The 20052-nt window shown below is 40.9% G+C and overlaps 1 protein-coding gene across 1 annotated transcript in view; it reads right to left on the reverse strand.

Annotated features, from left to right (window-relative positions):
- The window catches only part of LOC310939865 (netrin receptor UNC5C-like), a gene marked incomplete at both ends in the record, with an annotated part of 201882 nt that overhangs the window by 102879 nt on the left and 78951 nt on the right, over positions 1 to 20052 (reverse strand). Inside the window, 2 exons of the mRNA XM_083904714.1 lie at positions 905 to 1048; positions 12955 to 13191. Coding sequence (XP_083760840.1) covers positions 905 to 1048; positions 12955 to 13191 — 381 coding nt within the window. The remainder of the gene's footprint in view (positions 1 to 904; positions 1049 to 12954; positions 13192 to 20052) is intronic.

Below are 20052 nucleotides of genomic sequence, written 5' to 3' on the forward strand. Positions count from 1 at the left end.
ATGTCCTCCTTCACAACACCCATGAACCTTCTCTGTAGTTCTTCCTTTTTTTCCCTCCTGCCCTGCAGCTCCAACTTCAATGTGACCAAACTATCTCAACCTTGCTTCTCTTACCTTATTTCCGCACTGTGAGCTTGTCCCTCCAATATGATCATTTCTAATCCTGTCCATCGTGGTCACTCTCAACGGACATCTCAGCCTCTCCAGCCTCCTGTGTTTCCTATCTAAGCTAAGTATAACCCTCACAGAAAACACAGTGAATTGTATATGAGGTTAGCACCAATATTGGTTGATGGTTGAGTTAGACAAGGTATTTTAGGATCATAAGGATACAACTTACATATTAGCAAGTTGTCATTGAGTGAGTTTAATTCGTACAACATGAAAATGTTATATTTTGAAACTACCTACAGGTTTCCTATATTTTCCCATAGACCTTTTCTGGCATACAAAAATGACCAGTAGTCATGAGTAGTGCTAATGTAGACCAAAACCTGGTAATAATATGGCAGAAACTTCCCCAACTGTTTTGGGGAAGTCTAAATGAAACCAATAACATTTTTTTTATTGCCCTGAAATGCTAGTTTCTTTGAAAACAGGTCCCCCAGAGTTGTAAAATCTTAAAATGGCACCCTTGCATTTTCATCCTTACGTCTTCTTCGACGGTTTTGGTGCAGGAGCAACAATACAGCGCCACATACAGGCCTGGCATATGTACTTCAGAGTCAAGCATTCCCAGAAACAAATCACTGTTGTTTTTGTTTTGTTCCATTTACGTGTGGATGAGGCCTATGGATAGCGCTCTGTTAAGGATGTCCAAATGAATTAATGAATGTATCCTAATAACAATAATAATACTAAGACTTGATGAATAAATACAATCTGGACGCCACATTGTACTCACATGCAATGCGGACAAATGCTTTGCGACTTTTGGTGGTTCCAGCAGAACTCCAGGCCACACACTGACACCAGTAATCTTCCAGACCAAAGTACTCCTCCACTTGCAGTCGTGTTATTTCTATGGTGGCTTCTCTGACCACCAGACCTGTGAAAGCAAAGCAGAAGTCGCATTAGTTTAAATTTGAATTTCGTTGCAAATAAATGAAATGTCTTTCAGTGAGCCACTGCAGAAGTTGAAGTCTATTTCATCTTCTCTGTACTTGTGAGAGGACTATTGTGTTAACTAAGAAGCCAAAGTCAAAATAGTGCACAGGAAATACAGTATCTTAGGAAGTAAATGCAGGCAGAGGATAAGCGCACAATATCTTTTTTTTGCGATTTACAAATCCAAGGCACTTTACTGAGCGGATTGACTGCAGATTTAATACAAACTTGGTGATCCTGTTATTTGCATTTCTTCCACTTATCTCCCTCAGCTCTCCGACTCTCCTCTTTTCTCTGGTGTTAAGAGAGCGGCTACATGGAAAGAATAAGCCTCAAGTTTAACTTCCTGCGTCCTACTAATAGTTCAGCGAAAGGGGAAAATTAGGGAGACATTTTTGATAAATTATGGACGATATAAGAGAGGAAGTCAAACACAGGTGTGAGCGAGCAGCAAAGGAGACCTCTGTGGAAATATGTGACAACAGAAATAAGGAAGAGAAAGATGAGGAGGCAAAGGGAGGCTTATAAAAAAATTGAAGCTTACTGATGAGATATAAAGGGATAAGGGAAATGAGAGGAACACTAGTAAGAGTAGAAGAGAGCAACATGACAAAGGCACAGAAAGGAGAGAAGAGTAAGAGGTGCAATAAAATGTGAGACGGAAAGGGAAAAGAAAAGGCAATAAAATGTATTTTAAGTAAAAGTTGAACTGGGACTAGATGGGAAGAAAAAACAGTGTATAACAGCTTCAGCAGCAAAACTGAGAGCCAAGAATCATTCTCTATGGGATTCCACAAGTCTGACTCGGGCCTATTACATAAGAGGACTCAGTAAACTGTTGCCACAACAAAAAAAAAACTGTAGGGCCACTTATAGTTATAAAGGCAGTATAAGGCAAAGGGGACAGAGTGGAGGGGAAAAGGTGAACTCCAGTGAGCAGCACTGTGTTGCACTTCAGGCTCTTAATGGCTGGCAAAATAACAAAAACAGAGATCCACAAGGGCAAAGAGTAAGAAAGACAACACATGCTTTCATAGAAACTAGCCAGGAGAGGACGAGGCATGGCTTCTGAGTACGAGAAAAGTGAAGGTTGGTAAGAAGAAACATCACAACAAAAAAACAACAAAAAAAACCGTGGCAATTCAAATAGCCTAGAGGGCAAACAGAAAAGTAAGGCAAAAAAAAAAAAAGTTAGAAAGAAGCTTGTAACAAGGCAGAGGGGACCTTATAAGGGCAAAGCACAAAAGTATCACTGCTGAAGCAAAGAAGCACTAAACAGGAATTTTATAACCTTTGTGGCTAAAATTAAACAGCAAGGCACACAGCGAGGAAGGTAGAAGCTGAGAAAACGGCAATTATAACCAGAAAAGAGGCAACTAGTTAGCAGACGGCGACGAGCAAAGAAAGAAAGAAAGAAATATATAAATATATAGTGGTGAGCAAGCAAATTCATCTGCATGAGTTTGTGCCAGCTTCACCTGGACTGCACCATTGCTTGGGGAATAACACTGATGCATATGGGACAGCAGAATCACCTTGGGTATTCCGAATGAAAAACTGCATATGAGGTTGGCTTTCTCTGAGCCACAGGAAGCATAACCTGGTAAGTTATGCAAGAACTTTGTAGAGTGTCTTATGGTAAATAGTTCAAGGTTGACACGTCGTCCTTGAGACAAAAACATCAGGTAATTTGATGTTTTTTTTTTTTTTGCCTTTCTTTAGAATTGCCTCTAAAGAAAACGTTATTTAATCTTCAGGATAAATGTAATAGTCACTTATTATGTGAAACAACCCAAGCCGACCTCTAAATGCTAAAGCACTTTAGTGATTTACAGATTATGAACACTGGGGATGTTCATTAACCCTTTAACGCCGAGCGTATCGCAGCTCGACAAGTTCGCGCAAGCAAGTGCACTTTGCAGTTTGTGCTATCGGAAAAAAAATTCCAACGGTTTCTGAAAGCTGAGAAGTTACACGTCAAAGCCAACACTCTAATCTCATGCTGCTGCAGGAAGCCGGCGAATCAGCACCTTTGTTGCCAGAAGGAGGTACAAGTGAGGAAAAACACCTGTATATAATTATTTAACACACAAAATCTGGTGTTCATGTACAACTACAGTGTTTTTTTTTTAAATTACACTTGATAGTACACTATTTTAACATGCAGTAAATTGTAAATAACTGTTCAAGTTATTCTGGGAAAAAATAGACGAGGAGGACATTTTCTGGTCCTTTTATGGTTAAAATAAGCAAAGAAAAAACAAATGGTGAAGAATAAGGAAAAGGCTTGTCTGTTTACAAAATTGATTAAAAAGAGTGTGAAAAGAGTGACATGGTACGCATGCAGGTGTGACACCGACATCTGCTCCTTGCATGTTGTAAAGTGCACACCCGTCACAGGAGGAGCACACTGCTGCAGCAGAATGTTGTGCTGGGATATTATAACGAAACCGTGTGAAAGCTCAGTGTGCTGCACATGTTATTAGAAGTTTCACACTGTTCACAGCCACGCTGCAGATGATGTTCTATTGTGTTTATCCTGCTATTCGCACGTGTAAAAATAAAATGAATACTGACAAGTCAGTTGATGGGTAATGGTTGGCACATATAAACGACAGGTCAATGAGATTTTAGAACTCTTTTACCTTTTGAGGCAATTCACTTTCTGTTAAAGTAAATGAAGGCAGTGATAGAGAAACCTGCGACACCCCAGGTACCTGGACCACATCTACAGCTACAAGAGAAGCAGGCAGAAGGATTGAACAACACGACAATAATAGGATATATACGGGGCGAAAAACAAAGGTCACGTTGTCAGAGCCGAGATGGTTTTACAGCTGCTGAAACTAATGGCTTTCAGACTGAGATCGTGCGACGGTGTGACACGACCTGGGATGGAATGAGGAAACAAATCTAAAGCTCAATAAAAAAAATATAAACTGAGAAACAATTCACAAATTGAGAACAAGGGGTCTGAAATAGCCCCACATCACTTGGTTTTCTCATTTTGTTTACATAGAGCGCTGGGAGAATTCACATCATTCTGTTCTGGGCAGACAAGCATGGAATTTTTGCTGGGTCTCCACAGCTTGACAGTACTTCACTTCAACAAAACACAACTGTCAGGAGGTGAGAAGGAAAGGAGTCGAAGAAAAATGGAAGACAAGTAGCAAAACAAGTGGATACTGTCACAAATCTCTCTATCAATCACAAAATTGTACACAGCCCGTGCGTTATTTCTTTTTTATTCCTGCAGTGTGACTTCATATAACAAAGTTTCCCTGTCAGCCCGAGTGTGTAACTGCACTACAGTTTGGTGAATGTGTTTTGCCCCAGACTTAAGCTCTTGACAAATGTGAAAGTGTGCACCAAAGAAAACATTTAGGCTTCACAGCCGTTTTCATGTCTATGTTCATAAACTTTAAAGCTGTCAGGTTATACATCATGATGAGGAAGCTGAAACTGTCCTTTACATGTCAACCTTTTTCCTTTTTTTTTTTAGTGTACATTGGTTCAAATACACGTTTGCATTTGCAGCAAGAAGACCCGGGTTCAAGACCCGGTCCGAACGTGGGACTTTCTGCACGGAGTTTGCATGTTTTCCTCGTGTGTGCGTGGATTTTCTCCAGGTTCTCCGGTTTCCTCCCACAGTCCAAAAACATGGCGTTCTGTACAGGGTGTGACTAGTTCAGCTGAGATTGGCACAGTACCCCCGCGACCCTCATGTGGAGGATAAAGTGGTAGAAATAGGATGGATGGATCGCTCAAATGTTTTTAATAGATCTACACTACCGTTCAAAAGTTTGGGGTCACTTAGAAATGTCCTTATTCTTGAAGGAAAATCACTTTTTTCAATGAATATAACATGAAATGAATCAGAAATACACTCTTTACATTGTTAATGTGGTAAACGACTATTCTAGCTGCAAACGTCTGGTTTTTAATGGAATATGTACATAGGTGTATAGAGGCTCATTTCCAGTGTTCTAATGGTACATTGTGTTTGCTAATTGCGTTAGAAGACTATTGGATGATTAGAAAACCCTTGAAAACCCTTGTGCAATGATGTTAGCACAGCTGAAATCAGTTTTGCTGGTTCTTTGACAAAAGCAAAGTTTATTATTTTGAATAGAAAACATTATTTCTAATCTTGTCGATGTCTTGACTATATTTTCTTTTGATTTCTTTTGATTAATAAAAGTGCAACTTTTAATTAAAAACTTGGAAAAATTGTATAGGTGAGCCCAAACTTTTGAACAGTAGTGTATATTCTGACAGCTATCACTGATCTAGAGTCACTGGTTTGGGTCTCGTTAAGTCTTGAGGGTCGGACAGTACAACAATTTTGTCTCATCGGCCACCCAATGGTGTTCCAGCAAATCAGTGAACAATGTTGTAGTAAGTCACTCACTCGGTCACTTAAGAAGTCTTTCAGTCACAGAGATTTGCTGTTGCCCTCCCTTTGAGGCCCGACCAAAAAAGCCAGAGGGAATTTACATCCAGACGAAAGCCAATGAGTCAGGGGCAGACATGAAAACAGAGACGAGGGGGGATGTTGAAGTTAAATGGTTTGGAAGAACGCGCGAGATAAGGGAGCGGGGGATAAAAGCACTCTTTGTGGTGTTTAAATGTGATCAGTGACAGGTCAAACAGACAGGCCTTTTGGGAAAAGGGAGAGAGGATGCAGAAAAAAAAAGTCAACACCGGCTATTATTATTTCATCACTGACACAGAGGGAAAGAGTTAGACAAATGACACATGAGGTCACTATAATTACAACCAGGGGATGGAAGCAATAACATAAACACCCCTGTAATAAAACACCACTGTGAAGTTATATATACACATATTTGGTGAGATCGTCGTACTTCCTCATACAATACAATAATGGATACACCAGGGTAAATATCGGTATTTTAATTAATAAACTAAGGCACTATTTTATAAATAAGGTAACAGTCCCGGCTAGTTTCACTCACCAGGTGGCGCTACTTCTCACAGGAATGTGGGAAACCTCGAGTTTACCTGGCCAAAGAAGAGTGACTTCATGACAGGATAATGGTGGAGATAATGGTGGAGAAAGCTACTCTAAGAGAGAGAGAGAATGAAGCAGAGGCTTCCTTTCTGGTATGCAAAGGGACTTTACTGTAATCTCACCATTAGATGACTTAAAATTAGTAGACACCTGACCTTATAAGGACATCCGCCCATCAATATTGTACCCAAAACGAGATTAAAAGATGGAGATGGGAGAAAAAGTACGATGACAACCGGATGAGAGCGAGACAGAGAGCACAAATTGATGGCTGACCAAGTTCGAGAGAGGGAACTCACCTACGGCACAGCCTCTTAAATTGTCTGTGTTTACGTGCTTATGTCATCTAACGAGGTGAAGATCTACAGCCACAGACAAGTATCATTTCATTAGCACAGCAAGCCACAATTATATACAAGGGTACTTCAAAAAGTCATGTGTGGACAAGAGGCACAACCCCCATAAAGCCTTGCAACATTGTCCACAAAGAAATGTAATATGTGTTGTATATAGGTGAGAGGGAAACCAAAAAAGACATTACCTTGCTAAATGTTTGAAATGAAAATAAGTCTTTTTAAATCGAGTTACAGTTCGGCATTGTTTGGTTTGATTGTTGCGTCTTCCAGTGACGACACTCTCTCACTCTCACACCTTGGTACCTGGCCAGAGCAGGTACTAAATAAGTACCAGGTACTATCCCTAATGGAAACAGCAAAAAAAAAAAAAAACAACCTCCAGTCGAGTCGAGCTGAGCAGTGCTAGAACTGTATAATGGAAAAGCGCCATTATATATTGTATCTACTTTCAATAAATCTCAGTTGTACAAAAGAGAAAAGGAGAAAGCATAAGAAATGGGTCCTGGGAGGAGCACGAAAAAGATGAGAGAGCTAAAGAAAAGGAGGTAGATGATCATGGGAGTGAGGCCAGAAAAAGGAAAGAAGAGGAGAGAGGAGTAACATTAGGAGGGAGAGATGTAGGACAAGATGAGGAGAAATCAATACGAGAGAGATGGCAGCAAAGGAGGGAAAGAGGTCACAAATCAACCCAGCCAATATGTTATGTGCCAACAGCGTACAGTGTATGTGTGTGTGTGAGTGTGTGTGTAGCTGTGGAGTCACAGGTCAGTGCTAGCAGACTAATAACCATTCACACTTTGGCTAATGGAGACAAAGTAAGTAACCGCGTGCACAATATGTTGTTAGCACATTTCAAGGAGGATGGAGATGGACTGAGGTCATGAGCATGTTGGTCAAGCCAAACCCTAGGAATGCCCTTCACAGTACGCTGTGGAATCTGGATAATAATGCCGCTTCTTACCTTTAGTCACATTATAAATCAAAGAATAACATGTTTAAGAATACTTTAAAACGTAGTGGAGCGACTAAGGGAATCATGCCTCTTCCTCCTATTTGGAATCTGACCTCTGCGATCCCTAGAGGTCATCCCACTGCCCCCCCCCCCCACCCTACATGTGAACTCCTGCTTCTTCCCTGTGACCTTCACCAGGCCAATCTCCATGTGAGTGAGTACAATGCAAGCTCTTTCACACTGACGCAGTTCCAGCATGTTTCTGATTCTCCAACCAAATGTTGAACTTCGGGAAACTGAAAAAGTTCCCAGCTGGGAAACAAAGGAATAGTTGTTTTTTTTTCCCTTCCACACCATTCCATCATTAATGGGCACGTCAATGTGAGCTGTAGACGAGACGAAGATGGAAGGACAACATAGGAGATAAAATGACAAAGGGAATGAAGAACATGCGCGGTGGTTTCCAGAAGAGTCGTAATTAGGGTGTCCCCCTGAATTCAAGCTTGAAGCAGCTTAATGTGATCACGTTGCCGGTGTCTTCCGTCCACGTCGTACATTGAACAATGGCAGCAGTTGTTGGTGAGGACTTAGGGTGATGGAACTTTGGTTCTGCTGAACTGGAGCGAACGTGTGCCCAGAGGATCTGAATGGAACGAGAGCCTGAATGGGAACCCTGCCTGTGCTCGCAAGTTTAAGGGGAGCAATGAGGGATTGGGTGTCTTGTTCAGGACCATAATCGGCCTCACGACTGAACCAGCGACCTTTCGGTTATGAACCTAATTCTATTTCTCTTGGCCGTGTCGTTGGTGCTTATTATGGCTCGTTTCCACCAGCTCGACTAGCATAGTACCTGGCACTTTTTTTTTTGCACCTGCTCTGGGGACATCATGAGCAAAAGTCCGACACACAAAAATCAAAGCCGAACAATGCCGCACTGTAGATCAGGCAAAAAGACTCAACAATCCTAAAAAACGTGGGTTAATCTCCAACAATTACCAGGGAAATGTCTAAAACCTCAATATTTGACAGAGGCACAGCCGTCAGAAGCAACGTGGGGTTAAGTGTCTTACCCGCGGACACATCGGCATGTAGACTAAAGGAGACGGGAATCGAGCCTACAACGATTCCTTGTCTCCTGTCAGTTGAAAGATGACTCTCTACCACTGAACTACTGCCGCCCCCAAATTGTGTTTATATACAAAAATCATTGGAAATTCTCCTTCCATTCAACATTCTTTAATTCATACTTTCATTATTTGGTTTTCCCTGACTCCTTATCTTTAACAAAAACAATGTAGAATAGCAGAAAATAGATTTTTGGTGCAGTCTGACACAAACTTTCAAGCATGTTTCACTGATGTTCTAACTTTACTTTGTACGCTTTGTAACTTTTGTTTTCCTTTATCTCCATCCCCGGGATCAAAGGAACACTGTTCCAGCACTCAAGCTGACTTTTGTTTTTCCTGCAGAAAATGTTGAGAGACACAAAGGAAGAGTGAGAGAGTGGAAGACAACAGCACAGCAGGATTCATATCATCTTTCTCCTCACTGTGACCACCCCCCCCCCCCCAAATATCAGTTGACTTATCCCATCCTCTTCAAGGTAACCTCCATCATCATCCCTCCATCATTTCCCACCTCCCTCTCCCCTGCTTTCTCAAGCTCGGGTTTTATCTGCCTCGGTTTTCTCCGATTTCAGTCGGTGGAAATTATAGGAAAGCACAAAAACAGCAGAGAGGAAGGGAAAAGAAAGGATTGGACAGAGAGTGAGAGAGTGAGTGAGTGAGAAGACAGAGATAATAAAAGCAGCATGGGGCCATAGCTTCTAGCTGTTTCTGTGAAACAGCAGGAAAGAAAGAGGAGAAAACAGCTCAGAGAGCTTAGTACACTGATAAACAGACACACACACACACACACTTTCGCAGCTTTGTCTTTCATTCACTCAAAATATACAAAATATATCTTGTATTCATAGTTTTTTATGATCCCAGAGCCTGTTTTGTTCAAAACTGACCTTGAAATGATGGTGGAAGTAGCACAACATTGACACAAGATTTGCACACCATGAAAAGAGAATGTCATTTTCATGACGCCTTAATGTCAGGGTAAATGCGACCCTTAAGGAAATGATAATGATAAGTAGTAGCACGTGTTTGCAGGTAAGCTGCAGCGGGTGGAGAAAGTACTTACGGTTACGTACTAATACAATGTCCCCAAAGCATTACTTTGAAGCTGGAAATGTGACTTTTCTACATTCATATTTATTATTCTCTCCTTTGTTCTTTTAAGCTGCTTAGCATCGACTACAACTCACTTCATTAGTATATTTTTTGTCAATGAAGGTCTCTCCTCTATCTGCTGTTTTCCCAACAAAGTGATGAATATGAATGTAGAGGATTCTCTGTTTCCAGTGTTTGTTTGTTTTTTACTAGTACACGTTGTGATCAATTTCCATTTTGCATCCATTGTGAATCTAGGACACCATGCACAGGTCTCCATGTATTAGTTTGAGCTCTCGTGTTGTTTATTGTTAGTTTTTATGAATGAAAAACAGTCTTTAGCCATGTTTTAACCCTTAGAACACAGAGCACTGTTTAAACGTACAGTATATACAGAGGCTAGAGTGTCTTACATCCTTTTTTTCAGCACAACCTAGGCAATCTGATGAAAAACAAACATAATTTTCACTCACTATATAATAAAATCGGATTGAATTTGTTCAAATTTGGAAATACATCACAGTCCAAAGTTCACTTGGCTCGTTTTTATGAACAAAAAGTAAAAGAAAAACAGTCTAATTTTGTGACTTCTGCACAATTATCGCTACTTTATGTCACTACGACAAAAAAACCCTGCATTTTTTTAAAGCCTGAATGTGACCTATAAACACACACACCCCTAGGATGTCCATATAAGGAGTTGTGTATTATTCCAACGAAAAATTACCATTGGTGCAGCAAGTGCAAGGGTTAATAATTATAATTATAATTATGTTATGAGGAAAATGCATATATAATCTTCCTTTATTACCAAGTTTCATGTCAAGTAAAGTCTGTACTATAGATAAATGAAGCATAAATTGAAGCACATCTTGGATAGGTTTCAAAAAATGTAAAACCAAAGCCATGCTTTAACTCTAAAACTCTAAAATATATTAAGAATAACATCTTAAATGAATAAAAACACATTGCTTCATACGTCGTAGAGCCTGATGTTCTTTGAGGTCGTCTGGGTGATCGTGATCCTTGAAAAACCTCATGATGTCCATCACAGACAGTGTAACAGCCTAAACTCATGTATCATTATTGAGCAGATTTTCCTCTCAGTAACACGCCGTCTGGTATCCAGCAGTTTGCAAATGAACGGCTGATGGGAGGATAATAAATGACTCGCAGCTGCACATTACGTCAGTAATGAACTGAGAGGTAAGAGGAAATATGAGCGGGAAGAAGGGAAAGAAGTAAAAAGAGACACATGGAAGAAGACGATAGATCATTATTGTAAATAGATCCGTCAGCATGGCCGAGGAAACGTTAAATAAAGTGTCTGGGTCAGATTCACATAAAACAAGATACTGTGTCGTTTGAATAACGGCTGGAAAACCCCAAAAACCAACAAGAGTGATGAGGAAAAACCAGATGTTATAGATAAATGACACAGAATAAACTTTGTTTGTGGTTTATATTCCATCTGTGCGTCTGTGCAAAAAAGCCTGCTGCAGTATAAACATTCAGCATATTCTGAAATGCAAGGGTTTGAGGGACAAGGGACTACAGTTACAGGAGAGAAAGATGAATGAAGATGCATGAAAAGTAGAAACAAAAAAGCGTCACGGTGGAGAAGAAAGACGGAGAGGGAACGCTGATAAAATATTCAGAATGATGGCACAAACCGGCGAGAGATGAGAAAGGACACATAAGTGTTTAAAGAAAACTTGAAAGAAAAATAATCCATACATGGTTCAAGACAATGAGCTGAGGCTTTAAGTGAAATATATTGTAGTCTTGATATGAAACCCACTCTTGCACAATATTAGAACATTTTCTCTTTTATCACATTCTCTTTGCTGCCGTCGCCGCCGCCTCTATCTTCTCAGTGTGTGGCTGTGTTTGCATTCGCTCATATTTGCTTTTTATATATAAAAAGTATATATATTTGCTTTTTTTCCAATGTGTCACAGCTAAGACGGCGGAAAAAAACACACTTTAGATGTTTTTTCAAACCTTTCCTGGACACAAATATGCAAAAATCCTTGCTTAACGCCGACACAGTGAGCTGATTAAACATACACGATGCGTTTCAATAGGAAAATCAACAGGGTGATTTGTGGCACCGAAGCCAACTGCGTATTCTATCCAGCAGGTACCATACATCACGAGTGTTTCAAAGCTCTTTCAGTCGGCCGCTAATCGCTCGCTTTGGGGACCGGGGCTCATTAAGGAGCAGGTGGAAAACTCGTGCAGCAAGACGTCAAACTTAACTCCAAGAAACCCGGTTGTGTACGTCTTTGTCTTCCTGCCAAAGAGACAGCACGATTCATCATTACCTAGCCAGCAGGAAAAATAAAAAAATAGCATGTGCTGTCAGGTGACAAGTGTGTAGCTTTGGCCACAGTCCAGTACATCACTGTGGATCCTATTAAAGCGCTCTGTGAAAACTGCAGCACAGGCAGTGAGGACAGCTGTGTACACACGTCCGACACGTGACCCGACGCATCTGAAAAGTGGGTTGAACTTGTTTGTTTAAAGTACAGTAAATATGTATATTTAAACATAAAATCTGTGTTGTTTTTTTTGCCAAATTAAAGCAAATTAATCATTAATAATCATAATCATTAAGAATTAAAGGCCTGTACCATATTCAGTATATATATATTCTGTATATTGCTTTTCAAGGCGGCTGCTTTATAGTGTTGCAGCCAAACATGCAAATGCATATAGCACAAACAGGTTTAGGTGAATACGCATACTTCTTTTTTCGGACCTGAAAATAAGCTTCTTTAGGAAAACGATGACGTCATATTCCCAGCTCTCTCTCTTTTACCAACTACTGTCAATGAAAAGTAACTAAAGTCAGCCTGAACAGAGGATTGATATCATTAAAACACGTACTGTCTTTAGAGATTTCACACACGGGTGAAAAAAAGTGTTGAATCGTAAAAAATAAAGAGAGGAGAAAACAAACTTGAATAAACAAAACAGATCAGTGATTGTTCCACACACTGTCTGCTGCACTGAACATCCACAGCACAGAAAGTGGGTAAATTTGTCACAAGTCGCTTTTTTAAAAACGTTACAGCGCCACTTACAGTCCTGGCATATGTACTACGCTGTTTTGAGTGGTTTCAAGGCGTTCAGTGTGGACGGAGACATTTCCTGACACGATGCCATCATCGTTTATGTTTTGTGCCGTTTCCTTAATGTCTTATCACTTTGTTGATAATCTAATCTGCTTAATCCCTCTCTGTGTGTCAGGGTAAATCTGTATGTGTGTGTTCTTCTCACCTGAGTTTTCGTCCACCCTCTCCTCCACAGTGTGGTCCTTCTGATGGACCCACTCGCTGTTGCACTTGAAGTAAATCTGTGTGGCGGGCGTGGCTTTGCAGTAGAGATTGACGGGCTTGTTCTTGACGATGTAGCCCTCCTCGGGCTCAAACAGGAAGTGAGGTAAGGGCTCCGGAGGGTCCGAGGGGAAGGTCTCCGGGAGCTCGCTCAGACTCAAGAAGTCATCGTCGTCTCGTCCTGTGTGGGAGAGAAAAGAAAAAAACAACATTATCCCACTGTTCCCAGCTCAGTCAATCTTTGCTTTATCGACTAACACAGTACAAAGTGAGCTCAGGGAGCATATGCAGCATTATTTCAATCACTTCTTCTTGTTCTGTGATTCGCTCCGGCGAGCAGCGTTGTCGAACACTTTTCCCCGCCGAACAGAGTGTGTGGGCTCTCTCATCTGATCACTAATACTTGCTGTGTCACAAACCAGTGACCTGCGCACAGAACAATTTTCTGCCACTGAGCCATAAAATGCACCTTTAATCAGCGACTGATTGCGGTGTCCACTTGTGGACAAAGACAAATTGACAGAGAGGGAAGAGAGAAGAGAAGGGAGGGAAACGTGAGGCGGGGTCACGATGCCTGGACACCTCGCGATCAATGAGCCAAGCGGTGGATGAAACGCGTGTTTGCCGTCTCACAGATTGAGCAGTCCCATCGTCTAATCTGCGACAAATCTGCTGTCGAACGTCTGTGAGAGAAAGTGTTGTGAGCTTATTGTTCTATGATTGAGGAAAACTGGAGACAATGGTGACAGAAAACTATATTTTGTTGCCATTTTGCCTGCATCATCTTTTTGTGTGTGTGTGTACAATTTTCTGTATGCGGATCTGTAATCTGTCGTTCTTTCATCAACATTTAGGCTGGAGTAAATCCTCCCATTAACATTTCAACAAAGAGAGTCTGCACAGAGAGTCCAGGTTTACTTTACATCGTGATCAGGAGACTCACAGGTTCACACAAATTATGTGCATATCACGTAGACAATGCAGACACATCTCCGTATTTTTGCCAAAATTAATTTATTTTCATTTAAATCAAAATAACTGAATGCATTTACTCTGCCTCATTCTCTCTCTCTCTCTCTCTAAAAAAAGGACAATTTTAATTATCGGTTTGGCTCCACATAACAGCATTTAAATAATGTCAGTCAACAAACGGGGACGCCTAATTCAGTCGATTAAAACAAAACACAATCCTAACAAACGAGGTGACTTTCATTTGACACGGGCGAGTCGGCATGAGTGGAGTACAAAGTTCAGGTGCTTTCCTCTGCTCTAATCAAATCTCTATTCGGAACTTATTATGCAAACTTTTTGTTTGAGTGGAGGACAGCCGTGATGCAATAGACGAGGACACCGGAGGAAGGAGTGAGCGAGCAGACAGAGCAGACAACCCTGAGGGCAGCGGCAACTTCATCATCCACCGCCATCAACACACCGGCTATTTCTCCTCCATTGTCTTTTCCGTCTGCACGCCCACACATGGCCTTAATCAAAAGGGACACGGAGAATGTTTTGTCACCGGGTTACCAAGGTCACCGATACGTGGAGGATTACAAGAGCAGGTGGGTAGGAGAGGAAGAAGCCTTTTTTTAATTTCAACCCATAGACAAACACACACACACACACATTTTTATCTAACTTGTAATTTCCTTCCACTCCATCATCATTCCATTTCATTAAAACTATCCGTGCTTCTGTGCCGCTGAAGTGGAGATTCATGATGAGTCATGAGAACTTTTTTTCGTCTCAACTCTAATATGCCAAGGTCATACCGAGGTTATAATAGAAGGTGTGGCACAATGTAAAGAGATATGATGATGCATCTCTGCATCAAAGCTAGAACTGTGAAGAGTTGATGCTGTAGCTGAAAAAGCAGCTTTAGATTAAACAATGAGACGCAAACAGAGGGGAAATGAGGAGGCATCACGACACCCTTTGATGTCACAAGGCTGACATTTTCTCTTATAGTTCTGTAATTAGTTCTCTCAGAGTATGGATATTGGCGGACATTTCCACGGCGTAATTTCATTATCGGCGGGAGATTTTCTCCCACTCTTGGGTTATTTATTCCCCGTCATGTTCACCCATTCCTCTGTCAGTCTCATTTCTCACTTTGTGCTGCTCCAGATTTTTTTATTTTCCCAAGCACTTTATGGCTCTCACAACACTCTCGAGCCTTAAAAACCCGCTACCCACTCGTCCTGCTTTTCACATCGCTCCCCAACATCCATTCTCACCCTCATCTGTCATTCAGTGGTGGTGGTGGTGGTGGTGGGGGTTCATTGCACCGAAGCGACAGCTATAAATTATTGATCCGCACAAGAAACATGATAGCCAGTGGATGGAGTGGAGTAAAAGGGAGCGACGGAGAGAAATTTCCCCGAGAATAAAAGCTTTGTCTGAAAAGTGCCCCTTCTCTCCTGCACCACCACCGCTTCCCTGTGGTCCTCCCCTAACTCTTGCCACTTCACACTACTCTGCTTCCCAATGGTTTTTCCTTTTCCTTCCTTTTCCTCCTAAACCTCTTTTCTTCTTGTTTCTGATCCTCTTTACCCCCCTCCTCTCTTTCCGGATCTCATGACAGAGTGAATTACTGGTCCTAACAGCCCAGCTCATAACTGTCTTGCCTGAATACTGTCATCAATAATGGATGGCTGTAGCAGAACAATGTCCACGTTGGATTTACGGCGTGTAGTAAATATGTACCAGGGGCAAAAGCCACATTTATTCCCATCTGTTCTGCCTTTAGACCTCAGCCCCATTTTGCCAAAACCCACAAACCCGAGCGGTAAATATCTCTAAATATGTGTGGAAAAAAAGATGTCATCTGAAGTGACCGATCATATCCAGAGTGTCAGTGACAATGTGAACTAATCCGTCATGTGAATTGGCAGAATGATGGATTCATGGCAGTGGGGGGGGGAATAAGGTAAGGTAAATGGAGTGAGGAAAAGCTAATGCATGGGATCCAATAAATAACATGAGGAGACGTGGTATGAAGCAGTACCTGTACTTCATAAATATGGAAAACCTCTACTATAAAAATAATAAAGGCCACTTAAACATATGGATATGGTTTTAGCTTACAGGTACATTTCCCTCCCGATGCCAGAAAATCTTAATCATTTTACTAATCTTGTATATAGAATACCACATTTATTATGTGTTTTGTATGATGTTGTCTCTGTAATGTTGTTATTGTTGCTATTGTAGCTGTTGACGTCGTCTTGTTGTAATGTTTAGTATGTATTTTATTGTTTTTTAACTCCCTGCCCATGGACAAATGATGCAATTTAGCTATTTAGCTAGCTCTTGTATAGACCCTGTGCTGTACATGGTCCCTGTCAACTAAACTAATGAACTAAACTAAAGGTGGGCAAATACAAATATTCATTTGTGTGATACCATACTATAACTTCAGATACTTTACCAGTGTTTGATTTAAGGCTATGGGGTTGTGGAATTCAGAGGCTTACAAGCTAAAAGTGAGGCAAACGGAAAAGCTAATGCATGGGATCCAATAAAAAACATGAGAAGACGTGGTATGAAGCTGTACCTGTACTTCATTAATATGGACAACCTCTACTATAAAAATAATAAAGGCCACTTAAATGTATGGATATGGTTTTAGCTTAAAGGTACATTTCCCAGGGACCACTGATGCAAATTAGCCATTTAGCTAGCTCTGTTATAGACCTGGTTCTGTTCATGGTCCCTGTCAACTAAACTAAAATACAAATATACATCCGTGTGATACTATACTATAACTTCAGATACTTTAACAATGTTTGTTTTAAGAATATGAGGCTGTGGAATTCAGAGGTTTACAAGCTAAAAGTGAGGCAAACTGAAACGCTAATGCATGGGATCCAATAAATAACATGAGAAGACGTGGTATGAAGCAGTACCTGTACTTCATAAATATGGAAAACCTCTACTATAAAAATAAGAAAGGCCACTAAAACGTTATATGTGTTTTATAGTCTTTTAACTCACTGTCCAGGGACCACTGATGCAAATTAGCTATTTAGCGAACTCTGGTATAGACCCAGTTCTGTACATGGTCCCTGTCAACTAAACTAATGAACTAAAATAAAGGGGGGAAAAATTCAAATATTAATCTGTGTGATTCTATACTATAACTTCAGTTACTTTAGTATGTGTTTTTTAAGGGTATTAGGCTATGGAATTCAGAGGTTTACAAGCTAACGTGAGGCAAACTGAGCTACATTTTGCCATATATGGTCAAAATGTGTCCTGTGTCGGAGTGAGCGTTTTCAAATGTCCATGAGTAAGTGTGTCCGCGATGTGTATCAGCACCGCAGTAGCTGTGGAAATAATGAGATCATATTGTCTCTTATCTCCGAGATTAGAATCAGCAGCAGCTGCAAAAACATGCGAGGAATCACGGACACGCACACGCACTAAGTAAACACACTTTTAAAGCGGGTACCCTTCGACCACATCGACTATCGGGCATGCTAAGAAAAACAAAGCTGCATCGGTCCTTATCTATCGCAGACACTTTTGCAGCCAAATTACACACAGTCGCACATAAACATACTCAATAAAACACACACACACACAAACCCACAGTTTGTTCTTGTGCACAAGAAGAAAAACATGCGACTCAAGTGGTTTTACTTTTAAAAATGACAATAAAAACACACAAATGCAGCACACATGCGCGCAAACACACCTGAGCTCTTTATTTTGTGTCACATTCAACCAGAAAAAAAAAAGGGAAAAAAACAACCCACTTGAATCCTGAAAAAGGTTCAAGGAGTTTAGGGAGATGAAAAGTAAGATAGAAACTGACAGAAAGTGAGGGATGATGGGAGAGCAGAGAGCCAGTATATCATTGCTCTGGAATTAGATATACGACGCTGTCCATTTCCCATACACACATACACACAAAGAGAGAAAAACATGCAAAGAAGAGGCACACAAGCAATCCCACAAGAGCACATCTTCATTTAAACCACACACACACACTTCTACAAGAGCAGCATACAAGCATACACACACACATAACAGCGGTAAAAAGGGAATAATCTTATCATCTATTACCCTGAAGAGGAGCACTTCAGTTTCTCCCTCACTCAGTGAATTTTATGAACTGTCTGCTGCTCTCAGTCTCTCTCTCTCTCTTTCATAATTCGCTGATATTACCGTTTTCAGGAAAATAACTCTCTATTTTTAAACCTTTTTTTTTTCCCACCCTCCCATTGGATGTGCAGCGCTCACATTTCTACTCATCCACCGTTTAATTATTCATACTTTGAAACAATAGCGATGCATCTAACGTGAGGATTATTTTCTTTGAGCCCGTTTTGCCCGTAATCTACGACCAGCGCTGGCCTATTTTCATTCATGAGGGCATTTATAATAGTATTGTTTGCATTTCTTTGGTGCGCGTGTGTGTGCACGTGCGCTCTTTATTCAGAGTCAAGTGGTAAGTGGTTAAGATGACGGTGATAAATCAAGGACAGTGGTGTTCTGCAGGTGTTTTGGTCAAATCTGTTTATAGAGAAAAGAGCTCAGTTGAGTCCCCCCCCCTCTTAGAAACAAGACATCATGTGGTCACGCGTCATCTGCATCCATTTGAAACTTAATAAGGGTCTGATCCTCGCTCAGCACTGTGATGAAAGGCACATCATTCAAATCACGAACGACAGACCTTAATCACTCCATTTCATTTATCCAAATGGATTCAAACCATTATGCATACATCTTAATTTAGACTGCATCATAAGCTTAAGGGTTTTAAACGTTTTTGGCTTAAATCAACGACAATTAACATCGACAAGGATGTCCTCCAAAGAAATGTAACTTTAGGTTAAGAAATTAACCTCAGCTCTTTGAAACATGAGTGAGGCATCTCACTGGGGGACAAGTGGGGAGGGCACGTCCCATAGTGAGATACGGAAACAATGTTGAATAAGAACTATGGGTCAAATGCAGGAATTACTACCCATAGGCGAGTTTTCAAAATAGGGTCCCCCTAGTGGTAGTATAAGTAACGACATTCTGGTACCTTAGGTGTCTGTAATTTACTGCATAGCCCTGTCTTTTTGTTTTCTTTTTTTTTTAGCCCTAGCCTCACTCCTAACACAGGTTGTAAAGTTCACTTCAGTACAGACACCCTATGGTCCTCATATGCATTTTCTTTATTTCCAATCTGGGACTCTGGATTTTCAATAAGCCAGCAAGATTACTTCCAAAGTAAGTTTTAAGCCAAGATACAGAGACGTCTTCAGAAGCTACCAGGAGTTTAGTGATGAATTATAGAATTTAGTGTAGGCAGTGCACAGTGAAATAAAGGTTTTGCTCAAATTCAATTAGAAAGATGTGGATCTCATGAGAAAACCCCCCCAAAAAATAAGATAATTTCTTATCTCTTCAACACACTTGACCTGAGGCATAAACAGCACACACACACACACACACACACACGTCTCATGCTCGGTGCATATACTGTAGCTGGGCACAGTCACATTTTCAGCAAGGACACAAACACAACACAGAGCAGCTGATGAGTGGGTGTTTGCAGGTGGGCGGTGCAAGAGCACTCAGAAGATAGTTTTTTTTAATGAATGTTTCTGCCAAGTAGTACACACACACACACACACAGCAGTATGTATGTATACTTGTTCTGAATGACAACCACCTCAGCTGCTGTTAGGTCCTGCATTATTGTTACAGTTTCGATCTCCTCCTCTATCACTGCTTTTCTTATCTACTCCTCCTCCTTACTCCCATTTGTCTTCTTCCTCTACACTAATTCATATTTCCTTGCTCGCAGCGTCTTTCTGCAGCTGATTTTCTCACATATTTCTTTCTCAGAAAGTGTTTTTTATCCCGAGGCTAAGAAATAAACAGCTACAGAGACAGAGGAGAATACAGCATTCTGCTGTTTATGAGGAATTGGGGAGTGAGTATAGCTTATGCACTTATCCTCTACTATTCTGTGACAAGATAGCTGTCTGGGCGTAGGGACACACCCCAGTGGTCACCACAAGACGGTCCGCTGCAGGGGCTCATA

Source organism: Microchirus variegatus (assembly GCF_963457635.1).
Source record: "Microchirus variegatus genome assembly, chromosome: 18".
Classification (NCBI taxonomy): Eukaryota; Metazoa; Chordata; class Actinopteri; order Pleuronectiformes; family Soleidae; genus Microchirus; species Microchirus variegatus.